The sequence below is a fragment of the Crocodylus porosus genome, unplaced genomic scaffold, assembly GCF_001723895.1.
Source record: "Crocodylus porosus isolate Cpor-Errol unplaced genomic scaffold, CroPor_comp1, whole genome shotgun sequence".
NCBI classification, from domain to species: Eukaryota; Metazoa; Chordata; order Crocodylia; family Crocodylidae; genus Crocodylus; species Crocodylus porosus.
Window position 1 is genome coordinate 79,907,871 of NW_017728906.1, and position 20,058 is coordinate 79,927,928.

The window sequence follows — 20,058 nt, forward strand, 5'->3', positions numbered from 1 at the left end:
AATGTTTTAAAGAAATGATGAGCATGGAAAGCTAGCCAGAGGCAGGAGCAGAATGTCAGCCAGGCACAGGAGTTCACCCTTCCTAGGCTACTCTCACCAGATCTGTCCTATCTAATGCACTTCAATCAAACAGAAAAAAATAAAGATATGGACTTCCCTGTTCATTTTTTATTCTGTAGAGGATGGTGGACAAAAGAAAGTAGTTCTCAGTGCAGCCAGAAACCTCTATGAAGGGTAACAACTCAAAGTTGCTGTTTCTGCTTTTACAAGAATCAAAGCATACAAGTTCTCACCTTTTTAAGAGGAAACTGAAATATCCCTGACATTAAAAAAATATCAAATTGTTTCCCTGAATATTACCTTTGCTTAGGAAAAAAAGAACATCTAGGAAGCAGCTTTTGTCTCTATTCAAAGTCAGGATTTAGCAACCCAAATGCATGCACTAAAAACCCAAATGAGCTGGTTAAATTATGCCCATGCAAAAGGTTAATATTGGAAGAAGTACAGAATTTTGTAAAGATTTAGAGAGACAAATGTCTGAACTGATTTTGCTTTCTCCAAGGAAATATGTATATCATCTGCTTGAGAAAGCTTGTCCCTGCCAGCCATCAAAAGGTAGGAAAATCTATTTAAACCTTTAAAGCATAACCCTTGGTTTCACAATCTTTTTCAGGGCCAACCTTGGAAGAAGGCCTCTCTCCAACTGCAACCAGCTGCCACAGGAGAGCAAAGTATGTACACTGTAAAGCTGGTAGAATCATCTGCAAGTAAAAAAAGACATAGATCTCTCTTTTAATAATATGAAATGCCACAAAGCAAATGTTCAGAACTAAATGAAAAACAAACAAACCAGGATCTTACCCTCTGCCTGCTGCTTCTACTGTAGCGCAAGGCACTTCATTTCCCAAAACACACTCAGTCAGTTTACGTTTAACTAACTACGACCTCCCTAGAAACTTTGATTCTGTAAAACACTTAAGTTGCCTCAGCTTCAAATGGAACTTACTTATGTGCTTCCATGCTTTGCTGAATTAGAGCTCAGATTTAGAATCATAGGAAAGTAGGACTAGAAGGGACCTCACAAGGTCACCTAGTCCAGCCCTCTGTTCAGGGCAGGATTGTACCCGACTAAAACACCCCAGCCAAGTGTCTGCCTAACCTGCCCTTGACCATTCAAAGGATGGAGATTCCACAACTTCTCTAGGTAGCCTGTTCCAGTGCTTGACTACCCTCATAGTCGGAAAGTTATTAATGCCTAGCAGAGCTCATCGCCTCGCAATCCTGGACAGCATCTCTATCTCAGAACAGAATGTTCAGGCTGACAACACACGGTCTACAGTTTAGATCAGGAGTGTCAAGCTCAACCCGAGCCAAACCCAGACCACAATGCTCCTCGCGGGCTGGATCTGGGGCAAGCAGTAACTGCAGCAGGGCCAGCAGTGGAGATAAAGGCCCAGTGGGGCAAGCAACTGAATGCCATGGAAGAGGCAGCACAAGTAGCAGTGGCAGCAGGACAAGTGACTGCAGGTCAAGCAGCCACAGGGCAAGTAGGGCTCTATCAGTACAGCCCTTGCTTGCCAAGGATCCATTTCTTGGCTAGCCAGTAGGTTGGCAGGCCAGATGGAGCTGCTTTGTGGTCAGATCTGGCCTGCTCTGTAAATTGGCTTCCCCTGAAAAGTTCCCTCTACAGGTAAGAGGACAAAGTATCTTCACTTCTGATTAACAGCAATCTATAAATAACTACTAATAATTCATTGATTTTCTCTCTATTCAGGGCAATATTATGGAACCAAGAAAGACCTTTCTACTAATTTGTGCTGAACACTAATCCAATTTAGGCCACGATTTGACCCCACAGCCTTGTTCAAACTCTGTTTTAAATTCAGTCATGGTATGGACCCACTGACATTTGTATACAACTGGCACAACAGGTCTCAGTTTCCGAAGATGAGACATGGAAATTAACACGTGCCTACCTCAATGGATCACCAACATTTGCTTTGAACCACAAGCACATTATTATTAGTGGTAATGACCAATACTTTACCTGAACGGGTAAACTTCCATGCTCCATTTCAAAAACCAGCAGCTCTGAAGTCTTGTCATGGAGATTCCACTTGGCAAGGTCATGTGCACTGCAAGTCAAAAAGAAAAGAAAATACCAGAGTCAGAAAATTGTAAAGAGAAGAGATACAAATGGTATTTCCATTTATCCTGAATCTCAACACATGCAATCTGGTCTTTAAAAAATCACCACAGATTCTTGTTTGAGGAGGGAAGGTGATGACTTTCAGCAATACCTTGATCTATTAAGAGGCATAAGAAAAAAAAATATTCTCTATCTATTGAACAGGTTAAATCTTTTTATTTTGCCAGCACTCACTGAAAACCAAAATCTTTCACTGAACTCTCTCACAATCACTCAAAAAAAACGTTTTTTTCCCCTCAATGCGCCAGATAACTTTTATTCTTATGATACATAGACTTGATTAAAACTGGGAATAAATGGCTTGCTACTATTTATGTTACTATGTATAGATTGGAGCAGTGATTCTCAACCATGGTCTTACTAGGTGCAAGGAGATATGCAGATAAGTGCAGTCTTGGTCTTGGCCAATTATCCACCCCCACTGCCTGGCCCTTCTACAAGGAAGCAAGGACTGTAATATATAAATTAGTTTTTGAAATTGGGTGTCACTCGACTCACAAGAGCTATGGAGGGGTGCCTCGATTCCAAAAAGTCACTGACCCACTGGATAAGGCTCAGGCAGGCAGGAAATTTCTCTAGAATTTGCTAACAAATGCTAAAAACTTGTCATTTACTTTCCTCCTCAGCAATGAAATCTGCTAAGGAGGCAGCTCCTGAGATGTCCCAATATAAAGAACTTCTGAAAAAAGACAGGGAAAGAAAGGACAATGTCACTTCAGTGTAACCTAACTTTAAGTATGCATTGTCTCAGTGGTTATCATTCTATCTGGTTCCTGTTACAAAACACGAAGCTTGTGTATAGAAAGGAAATGGAAACAGAAGGAAAGAAACGGAACAGCTGCACTTTCTGTACATTCCAGGAACGGTCCCAAAATTCCCAAAAAGATTGCGGGCTTGACACCAAGATTATCTCCAATGTTAAAGAACACCTACAGGCTGCACAGTATAAAACAGCTAGCTCCTCTTTGAAATGACAGGGCAAACTTAGCCATGTGTGATGAAGGGAAAGCTACTCTTAGCCTACAGCTCAATTCCGGCACCCTCAGGCACCTTGAGTACTTGGCAAGTAGTCCCAAATAGCTCACTGCAGAGGTTCTACTCAAGGTCAGTTAGGGTTGAAAAAACTGCCATCAGATACCAAACAAGAACATATACTATGCTCCAGAAAAGCCATACTTCTGGGAGACTTGCTCTTTAACAGATACAGACCAGAGCACATCAAGCATATTGCTCTCATTACTTTCTCTGCAGGCTGCCTGCCTGCCTTGATGTAAGGCATCCCACTGAGAAGGCAGGCACTGAAACAGCCCAAATAAAAGGGCCTTTATGTACACACTGTCACCCCAACCTAACAACACTTTGAATGCAGACATGCTATCTGCTTCAAAAACTGACCCTTAAGATCAGCCAACTGAGTTCAAAAAGAGCTCCTTGCAAGGAGAGTACACTTATACTTAGGAGCGTCTAGAAACCAGAAGGGGGGAAAAAGTACTCGTAAGAAAGGAATTCCCCTGAACTATTTTACATGCTACCACCTCACCTAGTGATGGTTTGAAAGTTTAGTTAAGCAACCAACAGTAATTCCTGTTTTACAACAGCCTGGTGTGGCTGCACTGTGCAGGGAAAGGGAAATGAGAAATTGTGTAAACAAACATCTCACTTATGAAAAGCTGCTATTCTTCTCAAAGCAGAGCATATTCGGGAAATTCCTTCTTCACCTGTACAAAGACCTTCCTCCTAAATCACAGGAGTTAGGAAAGAGAAAAAAACAAGGAGGGTGTTAAGAGTAGTCGTTAGTTCCTCTACTAACTGCAGGCTCAAATTACACAACTTCCCAGCTTTGGAAACTACTTGGCCTTTGACTATATTTCTCACACCTTCCCTATGATTGAAAAAAAAAATCTTACATAAGGTGAGAAGAAATTGAATATCTAGGAAATGCCACACTATTATACTTCCATTATAACATCATCAGCCCTCAACCACCCACAGCTGCCTTCCCAGTCCCAAGCACAGATGCTAACTACAAGGCAGCCCAATTCACGAGTCCTCCAAATCTGGCCTGCAGACAACTACTGGCCCAGGAAGCACTGGCTAGAGGTCCACAGAGAACTAACTGTTCACACGGTGCTGACTCCCCTCATTTCCAGGTACTACACCACATTAAATGTTTGCCTATAGATGCAATTGCAATAATATCTGATCAAGGGAGGTGGCCCTTCGAACAGAGTTAACCTATTATGTAGTTGTGGCCCATGCTAAGATAATGTTTTAAAACCCCTATCTTATCTTGTTTCTAATAAAATACATGTACTCAGGGGGAGGGGAGAGAAGGTGCATTTATATCAGGGTGGCCAACCTGCAGCTCTGGAGCCACATGCTGCTCTTCAGAAGTTAACGTGCATCTCCTTGAATCTTTGCACAAGCACATGGTGACCAGCTTCCATTTGGGCATATATATTTGGAAGCTGGCCACCATGTGCTTGTGGAAAGATTCAAGGAGATGCATATTAATGTCTGAAGAGCTGCATGTGGCTCCAGAGCCGCAGGTTGGCCACCTCTGATTTATACCATCATAATAAATCCAATATGGTGGAGTGAGGTATCCTAGCATGTTTACAGCATCCCAGCATCCAGTAAAAATCCACCCAGATGGGTTTTGGTATGACACTTGTCGGCGGTAGCACAGTTGATCAACTGCAAGCTCTCACTGCGTTCACACAGCAAGCTCCGCCAGCTGTTTTTACTTTTTCAGAAATAACAAAAAATTTGCAGTCCTCCTTCCACAGAACAGGAGACACTTTCAAAGACCCTAAGGCTATCATATATGATGTGGTATTACTGACAGAATTATCTTTGAGAAGTGAAATTGTGAACTTTCTGCTTACTGCCAATATGTACCTGGACAGAACGACACCTTCTCTAACATATGTTTAACAGAGCTGTAGTTGTTATTTGATCATAGATGGCATCTTCAAACAACACCATTACATACAGCACGCTGTAGCCCAGGGGTAGAATACCCATTGGTGGTCTGGCTGGAAGAATCCACAGCATTGCAAATACAGAAACAGCCCATTCCCCTCTGTCATAGAAGAGCCATTCCTGTCCACCCTCTTCCTGTCAGGATACAATCTTCGGTTCTTTAAAATGTAAATAGACAGCCCTTTCATAGCTGCCTGTAAGCTTTGTTACCCTCAAGCAAAAATAAACCAGAATGTTTCAAGACTGCATCTCTTGCTCTACTTGTTTTTTGATTCAAAAATATTTCATGTATTTCCACATCCACTCGCACCTCATGCCAAGAGTCATGCAGCAGCTGGTTAAGCTGGTCCACCAACTCATCTATCAGTTGAGTCCTGGCAAGATCCACTCTGCTGTGAATGGCCAGATCTCCACTGCAGAGGATGTCATATATCCTAGAGCACGCCTCGAGGACATCCATGTCTGAGTGTTTGCACACAATGTCTTTCACCTCTTTGAGCAAAGCATCCAAATGCTGCAAGTAATAAACAAGCATCAGAATGACAGTTAAGTCATGTTTATGCCCTTTTATATTTCAGATTTAAAAAGTGTCTTATACTCCTTTTAATTTTATACCATCAAATATTAAACAAATCCCAATTTGAAAATGAGAGGGGGATTACAGGACAACTTCACTTGCTGCTTTAGATCTTTGAGCCCTGTCTTATCATCACTATTTTACCATCTTCTTATAGTCTTAAAAGAATAATTTCAGCTCTCAGTATAGCAATATACTGGTGGTTTTACCTAATGACAATGGCAGAGGACAGGGAGGTGAAACAGTGCTAAGAAGGACAGACACTTGACACTGAAAATTGCCAGCTGAATTAACTAAAGAGTAAGTATGTTTCAGATCTCCCGCTATTCTGTTAGGAAGTCATTCCCATGTGTGGGCCACTGGCAGTATAATTTGTTACACAGACAGAACCAGATACAAGCACATTTCTGTCATACTGCTAATTCTTTGTCTCCCCCAACTAACTTCTTAGGCTAGAAATGTTCAAGGATGTATTTATTCCCTTTGCTAAAATTAACCTCCTGTAAATATCCTTAACAGGGCAAATCTTCTCCAGTTTTCCAAATCCATCCATTTTGCTTTTCCAACTTCATCCATTTGTGACATGGCTCTTCCATGCACAGATACCACTACCCTCATTCTTCTCTTGCAGTTACTCCTGGCAACTGGAGGTAAGACAGTCTCCAGTGAGAATACTAGGAGCAAGCTGCTAAGAGATGCGAATTGGATATACGTTGTAACACACTCTCCTCTCCATCCAACAAAATGCCAAAACACAAGAGCCTAGAATTTATGCAGAAAATGAGGCCTCCTGCATGAAACCATAAATCATTATGCACTGGGGTGCTAAACCAACATAGACAGATGTACATAAACAAGTGTTAAAGCATTACTCTAATGGCCCCAGTACAAAATGTATCGTCTGAACAGGAAGACTTCTCTCCAGCTGTATTTCTTCAGACCTATTAAGTCTCACTAAACCCTGCAACTGTTACCAAGTACCATAAAGCCCCATAAATTGTTTCACATATTTGGGATCTTCCATATATACCAGGTATCCCCATTCCTATTCACCTGTTCCAGATGTCCAGTACTGTAAGCCTCTAAATCGTAATACTGAGGGACTGGCAAGAGGTTTACCACTTTTTCGGCATCTGCTGAATACTGCAGAGGAAGAGACAGGATATGAGTGCAGTGTGGGAATGTTAATGACATTTTTAACATGTGCTCATGGAGCAGCTACTCGTTACCTTTGCCAAGAGCTGAGGAAGAACCACAATAAAGTGTTCAGTAATTTTGGTACAATCTTCCAATTGTATTTTCTTTTCTTTCACTGACAAGATCTACAGAGAAAGCATTTTTTTCAATTATACAATACTCTCAGATTTGAGTGAGATTTTACACTTACCCCACGGTAGAAAGTATACTGTCATGTGAGGTTAACTAACACAAACCACTAGGCTGAGGTACAAATATTTACTCCCTTGGATTTACCCAGCTTTTGAAAAAAACAAACAAACCCTGGAATTAGATTTCAACAGACAAAGTGTTCTGTTTGGATGTGGACTACTGTATAACTATCGGCTAACAGACAAAAATGGCCTCTGTGTGTCATTAACATGTCTCCACTGAGCTGCGCTTCCACTAAAAGCTCATCTCAATCAATATCTATTGCTAATAAAATGTTTTGTTTGGAGGCCAAGGTTTGGCTTGTAAAAACAAACTGCTTTCTTTCCAAAGTACTTGCCATTAGTGCACATAGGAAGGACAGATTTGACTGCAACACAATAAAAAAAATTAGAACGAAATCCACCGACTTTCTTGGCTGCTCCTCTGCCCACAGGAGGGTGACCTTCAGCAGCTTCTCGAACGGTCACTAGGATTATTTCAATCAGTGCATTTTCCTGGGCCCCGCTCAGTGCTGTAAGCAAACCACAATCTCTTTTCAGTGTCACACCAAAGCAAACTGAAGATGAACCTGCAGCTAACAAAAAAAAGCTTACTCCTTCCTCAAAACACCTCTGAAGTGATTTTAAAATGGGAGAGAAAAATTGAGTTAAATCCAACCTGAAGATGAGCTGAAACTATCTGCAACATTTCGCAAAGCACAAAAGCAGTAATTCCCTATGAAAGCCAGGTAAGTGCAGATAGGCAGTTGGTCAGAGGTGTTGGTTGTAGCTGTGTTGGCCTAAAGAGATAGGCAGAAAAGGTTCTTTCGGTAAATCCATTATCTTTTATTAAACCAACTAAAATAGTTGGAAAAATTCTTCTTTCCAAGCTTTCAGGTACAAACACCCTTCTTCGGGCAGGCAGTGGTATTTTCCAAAGAGCTTCAGAGACCAATAACTACTGAAAATCCCATGAGGTGCCAGTCTGAATCTTTAGGTACCTAGATCCCATTAAAAAAACTGGGCCTACACATTTTAAATCAACCTCACAGAATTTCCTCTAGTTCTGCCATAATAAATACTATTTAGGACACGTTAAGATAGTTTCATATATAAACAATCCCTCCAACGACTGTGTTTCAGTGAACTGGTGCACTTAAATTCCTCAGATCAATCATGAAAACCAATCAACTCAATACCCCTGCCTTGAAATGTAAAGGAAAATCAAAATTTCTAAACAGAAAAGAACTTTCATGTAGTATTTTATTCTTTTCACCTTACAGTAAAGTTGGTCTGTTTGATTCACCACAAGTCTGGAAAAGGGCCAACATGGCCCCTATTTTCAAAAAAGGGAGGAAGGAGGATCCACGTAACTATAAGCCGGATAGTCTCACCTCTCTCCTTGGGAAAACCTTTGAAAAAAGTATTAAGAAACATTTGTGGGAGTGCAGCGAGAAAAATAATGCTGAAGGGCAACCAGCATGGATTCACAGCAGGTAGATCCTGCCTGACTAACCTTGTTTCTTTTTACAACCAGGTCACAAAATGCTTAGATGCAGGAGTCAAGGTAGATGTCATTTACTTGGATTTTAAAAAGGCCGCTGATATGGTGTCTCATCCCATTCTTATAAATAAACTAAGCGGCTGTGACATAGATGATTACACGGCCAGGTGGATAACAAATTGGCTTATGGGACATACCCAGAGAGTGGTGGTGGACAGGTCGGTATCAACCTGGAAAGATGTGGGCAGTGGGGTCCCCCAAGGTTCAGTCCTTGAACCAATGCTGTTCAATATCTTTATCAGTAACTTGGATAAGGGCGTGGAGAGCACTCTGTCCAAATTTGCGGACAACACCAAATTATGGGGCAAAGTAAACACACGGGTGGGCAGGGAGCAGATTCAGGTAGATTTGGACAGGTTGGAAAAGTGGGCAAAACAGAACAGGACGCAGTTTAACGAAGATAAGTGCAAAGTGCTGCACCTAGGGAGAAAGAATCACCAACACACATACAGATTGGGAGATGACCTTCTAGGTAGCACAGTGGCAAAAAGGGATCTCAGAGTCATAGTCAACTCCAAAATGAACATAAGTCATCAACGTAACAAAGCAATAAGTAAAGCTAACCGCACTCTATCATGCATTAGCAGGTGCATCACAAACAGGTCTAAGGAGGTGATACTTCCCCTCTCTGAGGCACTGGTAAGGCCACGGCTGGAGTACTACATCCTGTTTTGGGTGCTGCACTTCAAGAAGGATGTGGACAACCTTGAAATGGTCCAGAGGGCTACTCATATGTTTAGGGGCCTGCAGGTGAGGCCCTATGAGGAGAGACTGAGGGACCTGGATCTCTTCAGCCTCCGCAAGAGAAGGCTAAGGGGTGATCTTATGACCATCTACAAATTAACTGGGGGGTGGGCAGGAAGGAATAGGAGATGCTCTGTTTACCAGGGCACCCCTAGGGGGTAACTAGAACCAATAGCCACAAACTGAGCAAATTTAGGTTGGACATCAGGAAGAGCTTCTTCACAATAAGGGTTACCAGAATCTGGAATGGGCTTCCAAGAGAAGTGGTGCTCTCCTCTACCCTGAAGGTCTTTAAGAGGGGACTGGACAAGCACCTGGCTGGGATGATCTGACCCCAGAACTCTTTCCTGCCCAGAGCAGGTGTCAGACTCGATCATCTACTGAGGTCCCTTCCAACCCTAAAAATCTGTGAAATCTATGAAGGTCACAATTACAGTACGCATATGGTGTAAATCAATGATATCTTTAAAGTCTTCAGAGTAAATCTATTTTGGAATTTCATGGGAATTTCATTGGCTTTATTTAAAGCAGATTTTGCAGTATTTCTCGATTAGGACAACTGGTTCAGTGTTACTGGGATTAAACTTCCCCAGAAGCTAATGGGTCAAAGTTTATGAAATGCCACTAACTTTAATCAAATTCTATCCTCTTCTACCAGAATTGGAAGTTGACTCATCTTCTTACCAAAACCACATCTGACTCCTCAGACCCCTCTATGTAGCTCTTCTGCAGTCTAGAAACAGGACTGAAGCTTCTCTCACCTTTAAAGTAGAAAGCCATTGGATACCACAGTGCTCTCAGTGTTGCTCAACATGCAACCTAACTGTTGTTACATTGCATTGGGTCCACTAGAATCTTTTCTTAATCGGCCAAACTCCCAAGAAAGTGAGAGGAAAAAGAAGAAAAAACATCTTTCACTATCCACTTGCCAGAAGACAAAAAGGAAGGACAAAGGAAAAATAAAAGATAAGGGGAAGAAGAGCCATAAATACTTATGGCATAACAACCTGACAGCACTTCACAAGGATTTGTAAGTGCATAAACATACAAAGATTCTGAATCATGACAATCAAATCATTTGAAGTAATATTGGCAGGACACTGAGCTAAGTTGCCTTCCCAAGTTAAATAACCTTGTTTTAACTGAAGACGAAACAAGTTTCTTCCAGAAAACAACAGTTCTTTTGGCAACACAAAGCCTTTTGCCCACCTACCTCCATCTTCTTCAGCATCTTGCAACAAAAGGCTTGTCATACACGCCCAATCCTTCAACAGACTGGCTGCCCAATCCCATAGGCTGTCTACAAGGTATGCAACATGTTTGTGTAGCTAGATTTAAAAACAAAACAAAACACAAGCATACAGAACCAAACACTGTGAAATCTGAATATAGTTGATCATACAGTGTTCACTCCCTCTCCAGCTAGAAAGCAGTGCCATTCATTCATATTATGTATATACATGCATATGCAATTCTTCAAGCATGTTAACTGTTGACCAGACCCAAATTAAATAGTGATTCTGATGGGGAGGGGAGAGAGATACTTTTAAAGACAGAAAGAGAAGTCTCCCTAAATCACCTTGCTTATTACTGTTAAATTACTGTTAACAATGCCTAAAATTCCCATTGCCATGTGGGGCTTTGATGTCAGATACACTTCAGGGCTACATGTTAGTTGTTTCAACTTCATTTAGTCCTACTGGACTCCTCCGCCACGCATTTTTTTTTCTTTTCCAGAAAGCCAGTTCAACATTAATACACATGGAAAATAAATGTCTTGGTATGACAGAACACAGCTGCACACCTTTGCTTCACTCGAACTCATCCTACAAAGTTGAGAAATCAAATGAAGCCTTTCAAAAGGAAGTCTTTGCTTTGGATACAGAACAATATCCAGCAACACCCTAGCACCAAGTCTCAGGCAGGTGCAGTGGACCTGAAAGGCTCCCACTGATCTTTTCATCTATGACTGTCAACATCATCCTCACCTCACTCTCCAAGAAGAAAGCTATTAGAATTCTCAAGCGACTGGCACTGGGCTCAAATTTCCCTCTACTTTTGGGCAGACCTTCTTCTTCATCTCCCTGATTATTAAGCAGTCTGTGAATAGAAAAAGGAAAAATATCAGTCCAGTTCTGCTATGTACCTTCTGCTTACTCTGCAGAACACACGGATTCTGTCAACATTTCAGGAAGCTTTAATTATTTCAAGTTCTCGTCACCTATTCCACAAACATATCCTATCTTCCTGTCAGCTGGGAGAAAGGAGAGAGAGATTATTTTCAGTTAACAAAGTTCTGCCATCTCTGTGGATGCAGGGACCACCAGTGATCATGGCCTGCCAGTGCACTGGATAACAGACAAATTACACCTAGTAACAGCACATCATGAGATATGCCTTGATCCTTTAAGGATGCCTGGTCTCCACAATTATTCAAAGGTTACCACAATGATAAATATGGTTCATGGGAAAATACTACTGCTCAATGATAATTTGTATTATGGATGGCTGCTGGATGGACCATCCATCCAATGAACAGACATGGAGAGACAAACCAATGCTCTTAAAGAAAACCCAGGATTGTGCATTTCCAACAGGTGTTTTATCCAAACTGACAACTATATTGGGAAAAGTACTCTCCTTGCATTGCCCAAGGTGTAGCAGGACCAAGGGTCCTTTGTGATTTCAATTTTCTCCTCCTCTCCCCACAGAAATCCAAGAGTGAGGTTGCTGCTCATGAAAGGTAACAATTAAAATCCCGGCACTCATGGATGAGCAGAGCCTGCCAGGTCATGCCTCCAGAAAATTAACAGGCCATAGGACTGAAAATTGGGGTACTATAGAAAAAGATTTGCCAGTATAGTTATGTCAGTAAACCTTCCTAATGGGCACAGCTTAAGCCAGAAAAAAAAGAATAACATAATCCAGCCCAATAAGCAAAATAAACTAATACTGATGACCCTACCTCAGGGGTGGAAAAATACAGCCTGCAGGCCAGATCCAACCCACCAACAGATTCAATCTGGCCCATGAGTGGATGGCTGCCCACTCACTAGATCTGGCCTGCAGATGTCTCCAGTGGCTCTGGCTGCCACGTGCTGCCAGGCAGGCAGGTGGGACCACTTCTGCCCAGCAGCATAAGGCATCAACTTTACACCCAGGTGGGCAGTGGCATCAGTTGTGGACACCAAAGGCAGGTTCAGGACCTTGGACACAGAACCTGCCACGGCATCTACAGCTGACTCATTGCCCTCCCAGCATGGTGGAAGCTACTGCCTGAGCCCCAACCCAAAAAAGAGGCGGCGGAGGGGAAAAGAAACAGAGAAGAAGAGACGAAAGCAACAGAGATGGATGTGGTTGACAGGCCCCTAAAACTCACTAAGTGGCCCTCTGACTGAAATAATTGCCCACCCCTGCCCTACCCCCTTCCCAAATAATGTTTTTGTTAGTAAACTGTACCTATTGTTCAGAAAAATATACCTAGGGCTCTGACCAGTATAGAAACATTACCCAAAAAAGGCAATGTAGGGCTAGGAGGATGAGATGAAAGACTTCACCTAAAAGGGTTGTTTTTGGCTCCATAAACCTTAGTTAGTTTAGCTGAGTGAGAACAGACAGAAAACAGGAGAGTGTACGCAAGTGTGTGTGAGAATAAGCAGTCAATTTTTAATTTTGCCCCTCCACAGCCTAACCAAAAAATAAAACTTTATTCTTACAAAACAAAATAGAGAATTCTGTCCAGCCATAGATACAGAATGTGTACTAACTCCCTTTTTAGCTTGCCAGTCGATTCATTTCATGCAACCGTTGTTATAAAAAGCCCATTTATAAGAGTTACTCCTGGGGGGCTTAAATCCTGTACTTCATTAACTTGACTGGAAATTGTGAGGGCTTTTTAATCTGCTGAAGTTCTCATTAATCCAGGGTTTAACAATGTATAAGGCAACTTCCAGAGGGAGAAGAGGAGGCCACCTTTGCGATTAATCACAAACAGCTATAAAAATCCAGCAGATGCGAGGTGATGAATTGGCTCATAAGAAGCAAAACATAAGGGAAACAATGTATAAGGGAAGGCTGTATGGTCCTCCAATTGAGTCAACACCTGTGGATTAGTCAGTTGTTTTATACTTTATTTATTCAGCCTTATACTTTTCTTATGCTTGTTCAACAGACCTGGGCTAGGCAGCAGAACAAATGGTTAGCCCCAGATTTCTGATTCAGCAGATGAATGCTAAAGAAAGCACACCTGGTACCCTCCTGACATCCATCATATCAATGGATAATGTCCCTCTTAAACCCACATTCACTGGGAACCAAAGCGATGGTGATAGAATATGCAAAAGTGGCCAAGCAACAATACCTTTTATAAAGGAATTCCCCAGCTGCTACTGCCAGTGGTCTGTGTGTCGTATAAACAAACTGGTATAAGGTTTCACAGTCTTCAGATGACAATGCATCCTCACAGTTCCTATGCAAAGAGATAAAGCAAGTTATTATGCATGTTAGCTGGAAAGGATTTTATGTATCCTAACTATGATCTATAACAGTGTTTCTCAACCCATGGGTCACAACCCAAAAGTGGGCCACAAGAATATATGAAAGGATCACAGATAAACTTTAAAAATGGTTCAATCTTTTAAAATGGATTCTCTTTCAAAAGAGAAATATGTGGAAAACCGTGGCTTTTCCCCTGCAGGCTGGCAGAGTTCCAGCCTGCAAGGGGCTGCTAGGGGACCCCATCTGCCCCACACACCCACCCTTGAGGGCTGAGGCTTGGGGGCAGGAGGCAGCAGGTCAGGAGTGAGGGGCACTGGGTCGGGACTGGCCATCAATGTCTACAAATGGGTCCTAGTTGAGCACCACTGATCTACAATATGTTTTGAAGAGGGCACATGCTGTGTTGACATTAAAGACATAAAAACAACTATTTGGTTGGTTTATTCTGTTCCAGTCTCCATGGTTTGCTCATACAAAAGCAAACCAAGTAGCACAACCCTTTACTCTTGTAAGTGCCATCATATGTGCCTACTATCCCTCAGCATAAATATATCTTGCAAAACAAGACAGAATATTCCTTACAAAGTTATGGCTTATGTCTGAGACCCTGCAGGATGTTTGCCCATACACTCCACAGATATATTTACTCTATGCTGCTGGACTAATATTTGCATCTATCCTATTTTAATTTTTTTAATTAATCAATGAGTAGCTAATAATAATGTATTTTTCCACCAACGATGTAGATATTTGACCATTACTCAGCTAAGTAGTCACAATTCCTCCCCTTCCCCCTCTTACTTGGCAAAACATTTACTTAGTGCATAATTTCTGTTTGACCTATTCCTGTCAATATTTACTCAGAGAGAGACCACATTCTAAAAGGAGTCACCAAAACTGTTGCACTTCAGAGAGCAGAAGTCAGATTTTGGTTGCAGCCAAGGGCAATCAGCCTGTTATAAATTGGCCTGTAATGATCAGGGTGCATCATTAACATTTTCACTCTAAAGGCCTGCATACTCTGCCAGTGATCATTAAAAACAAGTTGGCCGAGTGCAACCTGGCAGAAAACACTTTCATTAAAACAACAGGAAACTTTTCAGCAAATGTGAGCAAGTGATACTTAGGGAAACAAGCCATAATGATCACCTTTGTGAATCCTGAGACTTTGTCGGCTATCAGAAGAGAACAGCCCACACAAGAACAAGCAGAGGGGAGTTAGCCATGTTAGTCTGAAGTCAGGCAGAAGGCAGGGTAGATGTCTACCTTTATAGACTAACTTAGAGATGTGTACACACACTATAGATATAGCATAAGCTTTCATAAGCAGAGAGCTTACTTCAGATGCTGTGAAAGGACTGCAGGAAGCAGAGCTCCTAAACAGAAAGCAGAGATTGCAACACAGACGACAGGTACAGAAAATCAACAACCCTAAGGACAGGTAAGTGGAACTTAAATAGGAAATTACAGAACAAGAAATCATCCACCAAGACTGGACTGTGTTAAGCATGCTCTAAACTGAGAATACAGATTATCCTATTACTTACATCAGCATTTAAATCCTATGTCCCTATGTCCTATGCCTTGTTTCTCTCTCTCTTACCCACCCATCTTGCCTCTCTCAGAAGTGCCCTGTCCTTTTTCCTCCCCCCTTCCCTGCCCTTTGTATTCTAACCACTGCTTTCTATTTATTTAGCTGCTCTGCTTCCTAGAGTCCCTTAACAGCATCTGATGGAGTAAGCCCTCTGCCTATGAAAGCATATACACTTCTGATTTAGTTACTTTACAAAGGTGCAAATATACCCTCTTTCTAAGCATCATGGTGTTTCCAGACCACTCCTCTACTACCATTTTTTAAACCACAGCCAAATGTTTCTAGCTTAGTTTCAGAGTTGCTTATAGCAAATATTTAGATGGTTATCTCTCCCCCAAATTCTAGCGGTTAGTTCCAGGAATTCCTAACAACAAGATGCCTTTGTTTCTAATATTTAACTGCTAGGAATTCGGATTTGAGGCTGCTGGAGGTTTTGTATTTTGAATTTGTGACTTGTCAAGATGATAAAAAACCAAGGCAGTACAGAGGGGAAACATGAAAGGGAATCAATCCCTAGATATGGAGTTGGAACTGTGTTTTTAGACATTGTAGGAACACAAACACACCCCCCCACATGCTCACACTTTTGAAAGACTGGTGTCAAACTGAAAGGGCAAGTTCTCCAGGATGAAGCTCCTGGAGTCCAGATCATTGTGGGTGAATGTATGAAGTGAGAGGATGAAAGTTTTGGTCTCTGTGGCCATTTCTTGCTCTTTTACAACAACTGCACTTTCGTCAATACATTTCAAGGAGACAAAGGGACAGGCATTACACTCGCTCTGTAACTATAAAAAGTCCTTCCTTTCAAACCCCTGCCATAGGAAAGAGTGTCCCATAACAGGTACGTAAGTACAATCGGCCTTTTTTTGAGGACAAGTTAAAAGACTTTACCTGGGGCAAAATCCTAGCCTGACAAGTCAATTTGAATGCTGCCATTATCTTTAAAGGAGTCAGGAATTTACCCCAGATATTTTTAGTCTATAATGCAGTTCTTCCCCCTCCTAGGTGAGGTGTGAAAGAGAAGCTTTAGCAATAAAATGCTTTCTGGTGTCAAAGTGGTTTGGTGCATGAGAGAAAAAATAAGCCCCTTTCCCCAGTACAGGCTAGCAGCAGCTGATGACATTCCTTTCATTAATGGATTTTTTTGTTTTTTGAGAGAGATAAAATATCTCTGCATCTGTTCTCTCTCTCTCTCTCTCCTTTCACATAGTGCTCAACAGTTGCCTTCTTTAAAGATGTCAAGTCTTACACTTGAAAATTATTTTACTAGCTCCAAGGCTCTACTTGTCTTTGGAAGAGGCAACACCTAACTACATTGACAAAGACTAATTTTGGAAACCTTCCAACAATAAACAGGTATCATCCTTCTGTGTGTGTAAAGGGCCAATAATCGCACGCTGAAGGAATACTTTATATATTGCAATTCTACTGCTGCAAATGTACAGCCCCTAGAATGCCAAGTGACAGATAAAGGTTAAGCCAGTAGTGCCTGCCAGTATTTAGACGTCTAAAAATAAATAGGCATGGTCTTCCACATGCTAATGCCATGATAGATCATTTTTTCCATACTTCAGTGTGAACATACACTGGAGAAGACAGGGGTACTCCAGGGAATGAGCAGACTCTGTTCTGGATGCCTGCATTAGCTAGTGGATCAAACAAGATCATTTTTAATTTGCATTTCATGAGATGACCTTGGAAAGCAAAAAACCTGCTATAGTCTAAACACAAGAGATGCAGCATTGCATAGGGATTGTCTCCATCAGCTTTTGCTCACTTGCAGTTGCTTGTATTCCAGCCCAGTGCTCTAACCACAGTGCCACAGGAGAGGCACTGATCTCACCACTAACAAATGTATGCATATGACACTTAAATGCCAAGTAAAGAGCGTGAAAATTGGGCCCACTGAACTGGGAAAAACTGAATAAGGAATTTTTACCATTTACTTCAAGGCTAGGGACAGAAATTACACATAAACCAGTATAAGTGATCAGAAACCAATTCAAATCTGTAACACAATGTAAGTTCAGTGCACATAAACCATTTTCAAAATAGCTGAAACTGGTTTAAAATAAACCTGGATGGATGTAGTGTTAAATTTAATTGATTTAGGTTAAATCAGTTTATTTTAACTTCTGTTCCAGATCCCCTCCAGAGTCAAGTTAACTCTTAGTCCCCCCAGCAACCAAGGATGCTTTGCACCTCCCACGCAACCCCCACTTCACAGGGTGGGCAGGCTAGCCTTGGCCCAAGCTGCCTGCTCCAGCTGAGCACAGAGGCCAGCTATAGTGACCCCTGGCTTCTGGCCTCAGCTACTGCAACCATGCAAATGCATTTCCAGAATCAAAAGTGAATGTCTGTTCACTTGCTTATCACTTCAATCTATGCAAAGATTGAATCAATTCAGCCACGGGCTTTTTGACACAGACAAGTGCAGCATACTGCATCTAGGGAGAAGGAACCAGCAACACACCTAGAAGCTGGAAAAAACCCTTCTTGTCAAAACGGCAGAAAAGGATCTTGGAGTCATTGTTGACTCCAGGATGAACATGAGCTGCCAATGCGAGGAAGCGGTCAGTAAGGCTAACCACACCTCACTGTGCATCTACAGATGTATCACAAGCAGGTCCAGGGAGGTGTTCCTTCCCCTCTATGCAACACTGGCCAGGCCACAGCTGGAGTACTGCGTCCAGTTCTGGGCCCCGCACTTCAAGAGGGATGTGGCTAGCATTGAAAGGGTCCAGAGGAGGGCCACTTGCATGGTCAAGAGGCAGTGGGTCAGGCCCTCCAAAGAGAGGCTAAAGGGCCTGAACCTATTCAGCCTCCACAAGAAAAGGCTGAGAGGGGATCTGGTGGCCACAAACTCGCCAGGGGGGGACCAGCAGGAATTGGGGGAAGATCTGTTCCCCTGGGCACCACCCAGGGTTACTAGGAATAACAGCCACAAATTGTTAGCGAGAAGGTTCAGGCTGAGTGAAACATGGAAGCTAGTTATTGAAAGGCCCTACTGGGTCATGTAGTTGAGGTCCCTGTCAAGGTAGCATTATTTGCTATGTTAAGTTTAATAGGTATAATGCTGATATATTATTTGCTATGGCACATTTTGCCAGTCCCATTTAAGATGTCTTAAGTAACAGTGCTTCTACCATGTCAGCTAGAAGTCATTTAACAGTGGTACAGAAAAAGAGGAAGGATAGTAAGTGGTACAGAAAAAGAGGAAGGATAGTAATATTTTTAAGCACAAAAGAAAAATATTGCTCTCTAATTCCTTGTTCCTTATCAAATCTTATAAAGCTAAGGATGCTGTTTCCATATCTGTAAGTTTAATTAACACACCCTGCCTATCTGAAAAAGCTAAGGTGAAATGTTTTTACCCTGGTAAAGCATTTTAAATAGAAAGTGCTATAAAGCGTGTTGTGTATTATAGACATAAAAAAACTAGAACTCTTGGTATCTTGTGTGTTATAGGTACATTTAAAAGCAATTTTAGAATAATTCATGCCCTCCTTGTTGGTTACATTCTTCAGCTATTTGTAGACTGGTGTCCAGGCACATCCACACACCTTCAAATCTTTCCCCACGAATTGTCAACCACTACCTAATTACCTTAAAATACTTCCCCAGTTCTTTCTAGTAGCAAAACATCCAGATATGAATCCCACTGTCCACACTGTCCAGATGCACCCACCCCAAAGTCATAGAGCTTTCTGCTAGGATTCCCAAATCTCTTTCAGAATTACTCTTTTCTCTTTTACTTTCCTCTGCTGAGTATCTATCACTCCCATTATTCCTTCCAATTCATTTTCTTCTTATTGCTACTCTCCTTAAGGTGCTTTGTATTACTGTTCTATCCTAATTAAGGCTGGCAATTTCATGCCACTTGTACTTCCAACGCCTGCAGGACGACAGCATTCACAGACCCAGCCAAGATCAGTGTCCCATCTCGCTTTGCACTCTAGAAAAAAAACCCTTTGACCCAAAGAACTTGATATTTAATAAGACACTGCAACAGATGGGTATAAACATCTGAAGAACTAGGGAGGACATGGAAAAAATAATGTGCGATTTACACCGGACAGGTTTGTGCACTGCTGGAAGGGTCTGAGTCAGCACCAGACTTTTTCTTTTTCTAGTCTAATAATCTGGCACATTGAGAAAGTTTGCTACTTGCTGCCTACTTAGTAGATACCAGCTGACAGCTTCTGATAGTCACCCCCTATAGAGACATAGTTAGAGAAAAGATTTAAGAAGTGCTAATGTAGTGGTTTACTGGACCAGTAGGAGGCAAATTTACAATATTTACTCAAATCCAAGATGACGCTGAATTAAACTGACCCTCCCATAATTAGACTTTATACACAGAAGTTACGAATTTATTAAAACTTTCCATGCGGAGAATCTAATTACTGGAGGGTCACCTTAAATTCTCTCTCTCTGCTGCTGCAGCAGGGAAAGCAGTGGCAGGAGGGCAGGTGGTAAGGGAGGGTGAAGGCAAGCAGGTTGAACCTTGCCCTTTGCCCT

At 41.9% G+C, this 20,058-nt stretch overlaps 1 protein-coding gene across 4 annotated transcripts in view; it reads right to left on the reverse strand.

The window, feature by feature from the left end:
* LOC109306142 (cohesin subunit SA-2-like) overlaps positions 1-20,058 on the reverse strand; it is an 88,444-nt gene that overhangs the window by 22,166 nt on the left and 46,220 nt on the right. For all 4 annotated transcript variants that reach the window (XM_019529412.1, XM_019529413.1, XM_019529410.1 and 1 more), the window contains 10 exons: positions 13,807-13,914; positions 11,435-11,546; positions 10,660-10,774; positions 7,568-7,671; positions 7,001-7,093; positions 6,825-6,914; positions 5,505-5,708; positions 3,870-3,946; positions 2,048-2,135; positions 681-761 (listed from right to left, as the gene is read on the reverse strand). In XM_019529412.1, coding sequence (XP_019384957.1) covers positions 681-761; positions 2,048-2,135; positions 3,870-3,946; positions 5,505-5,708; positions 6,825-6,914; positions 7,001-7,093; positions 7,568-7,671; positions 10,660-10,774; positions 11,435-11,546; positions 13,807-13,914 — 1,072 coding nt within the window. The remainder of the gene's footprint in view (positions 1-680; positions 762-2,047; positions 2,136-3,869; positions 3,947-5,504; positions 5,709-6,824; positions 6,915-7,000; positions 7,094-7,567; positions 7,672-10,659; positions 10,775-11,434; positions 11,547-13,806; positions 13,915-20,058) is intronic.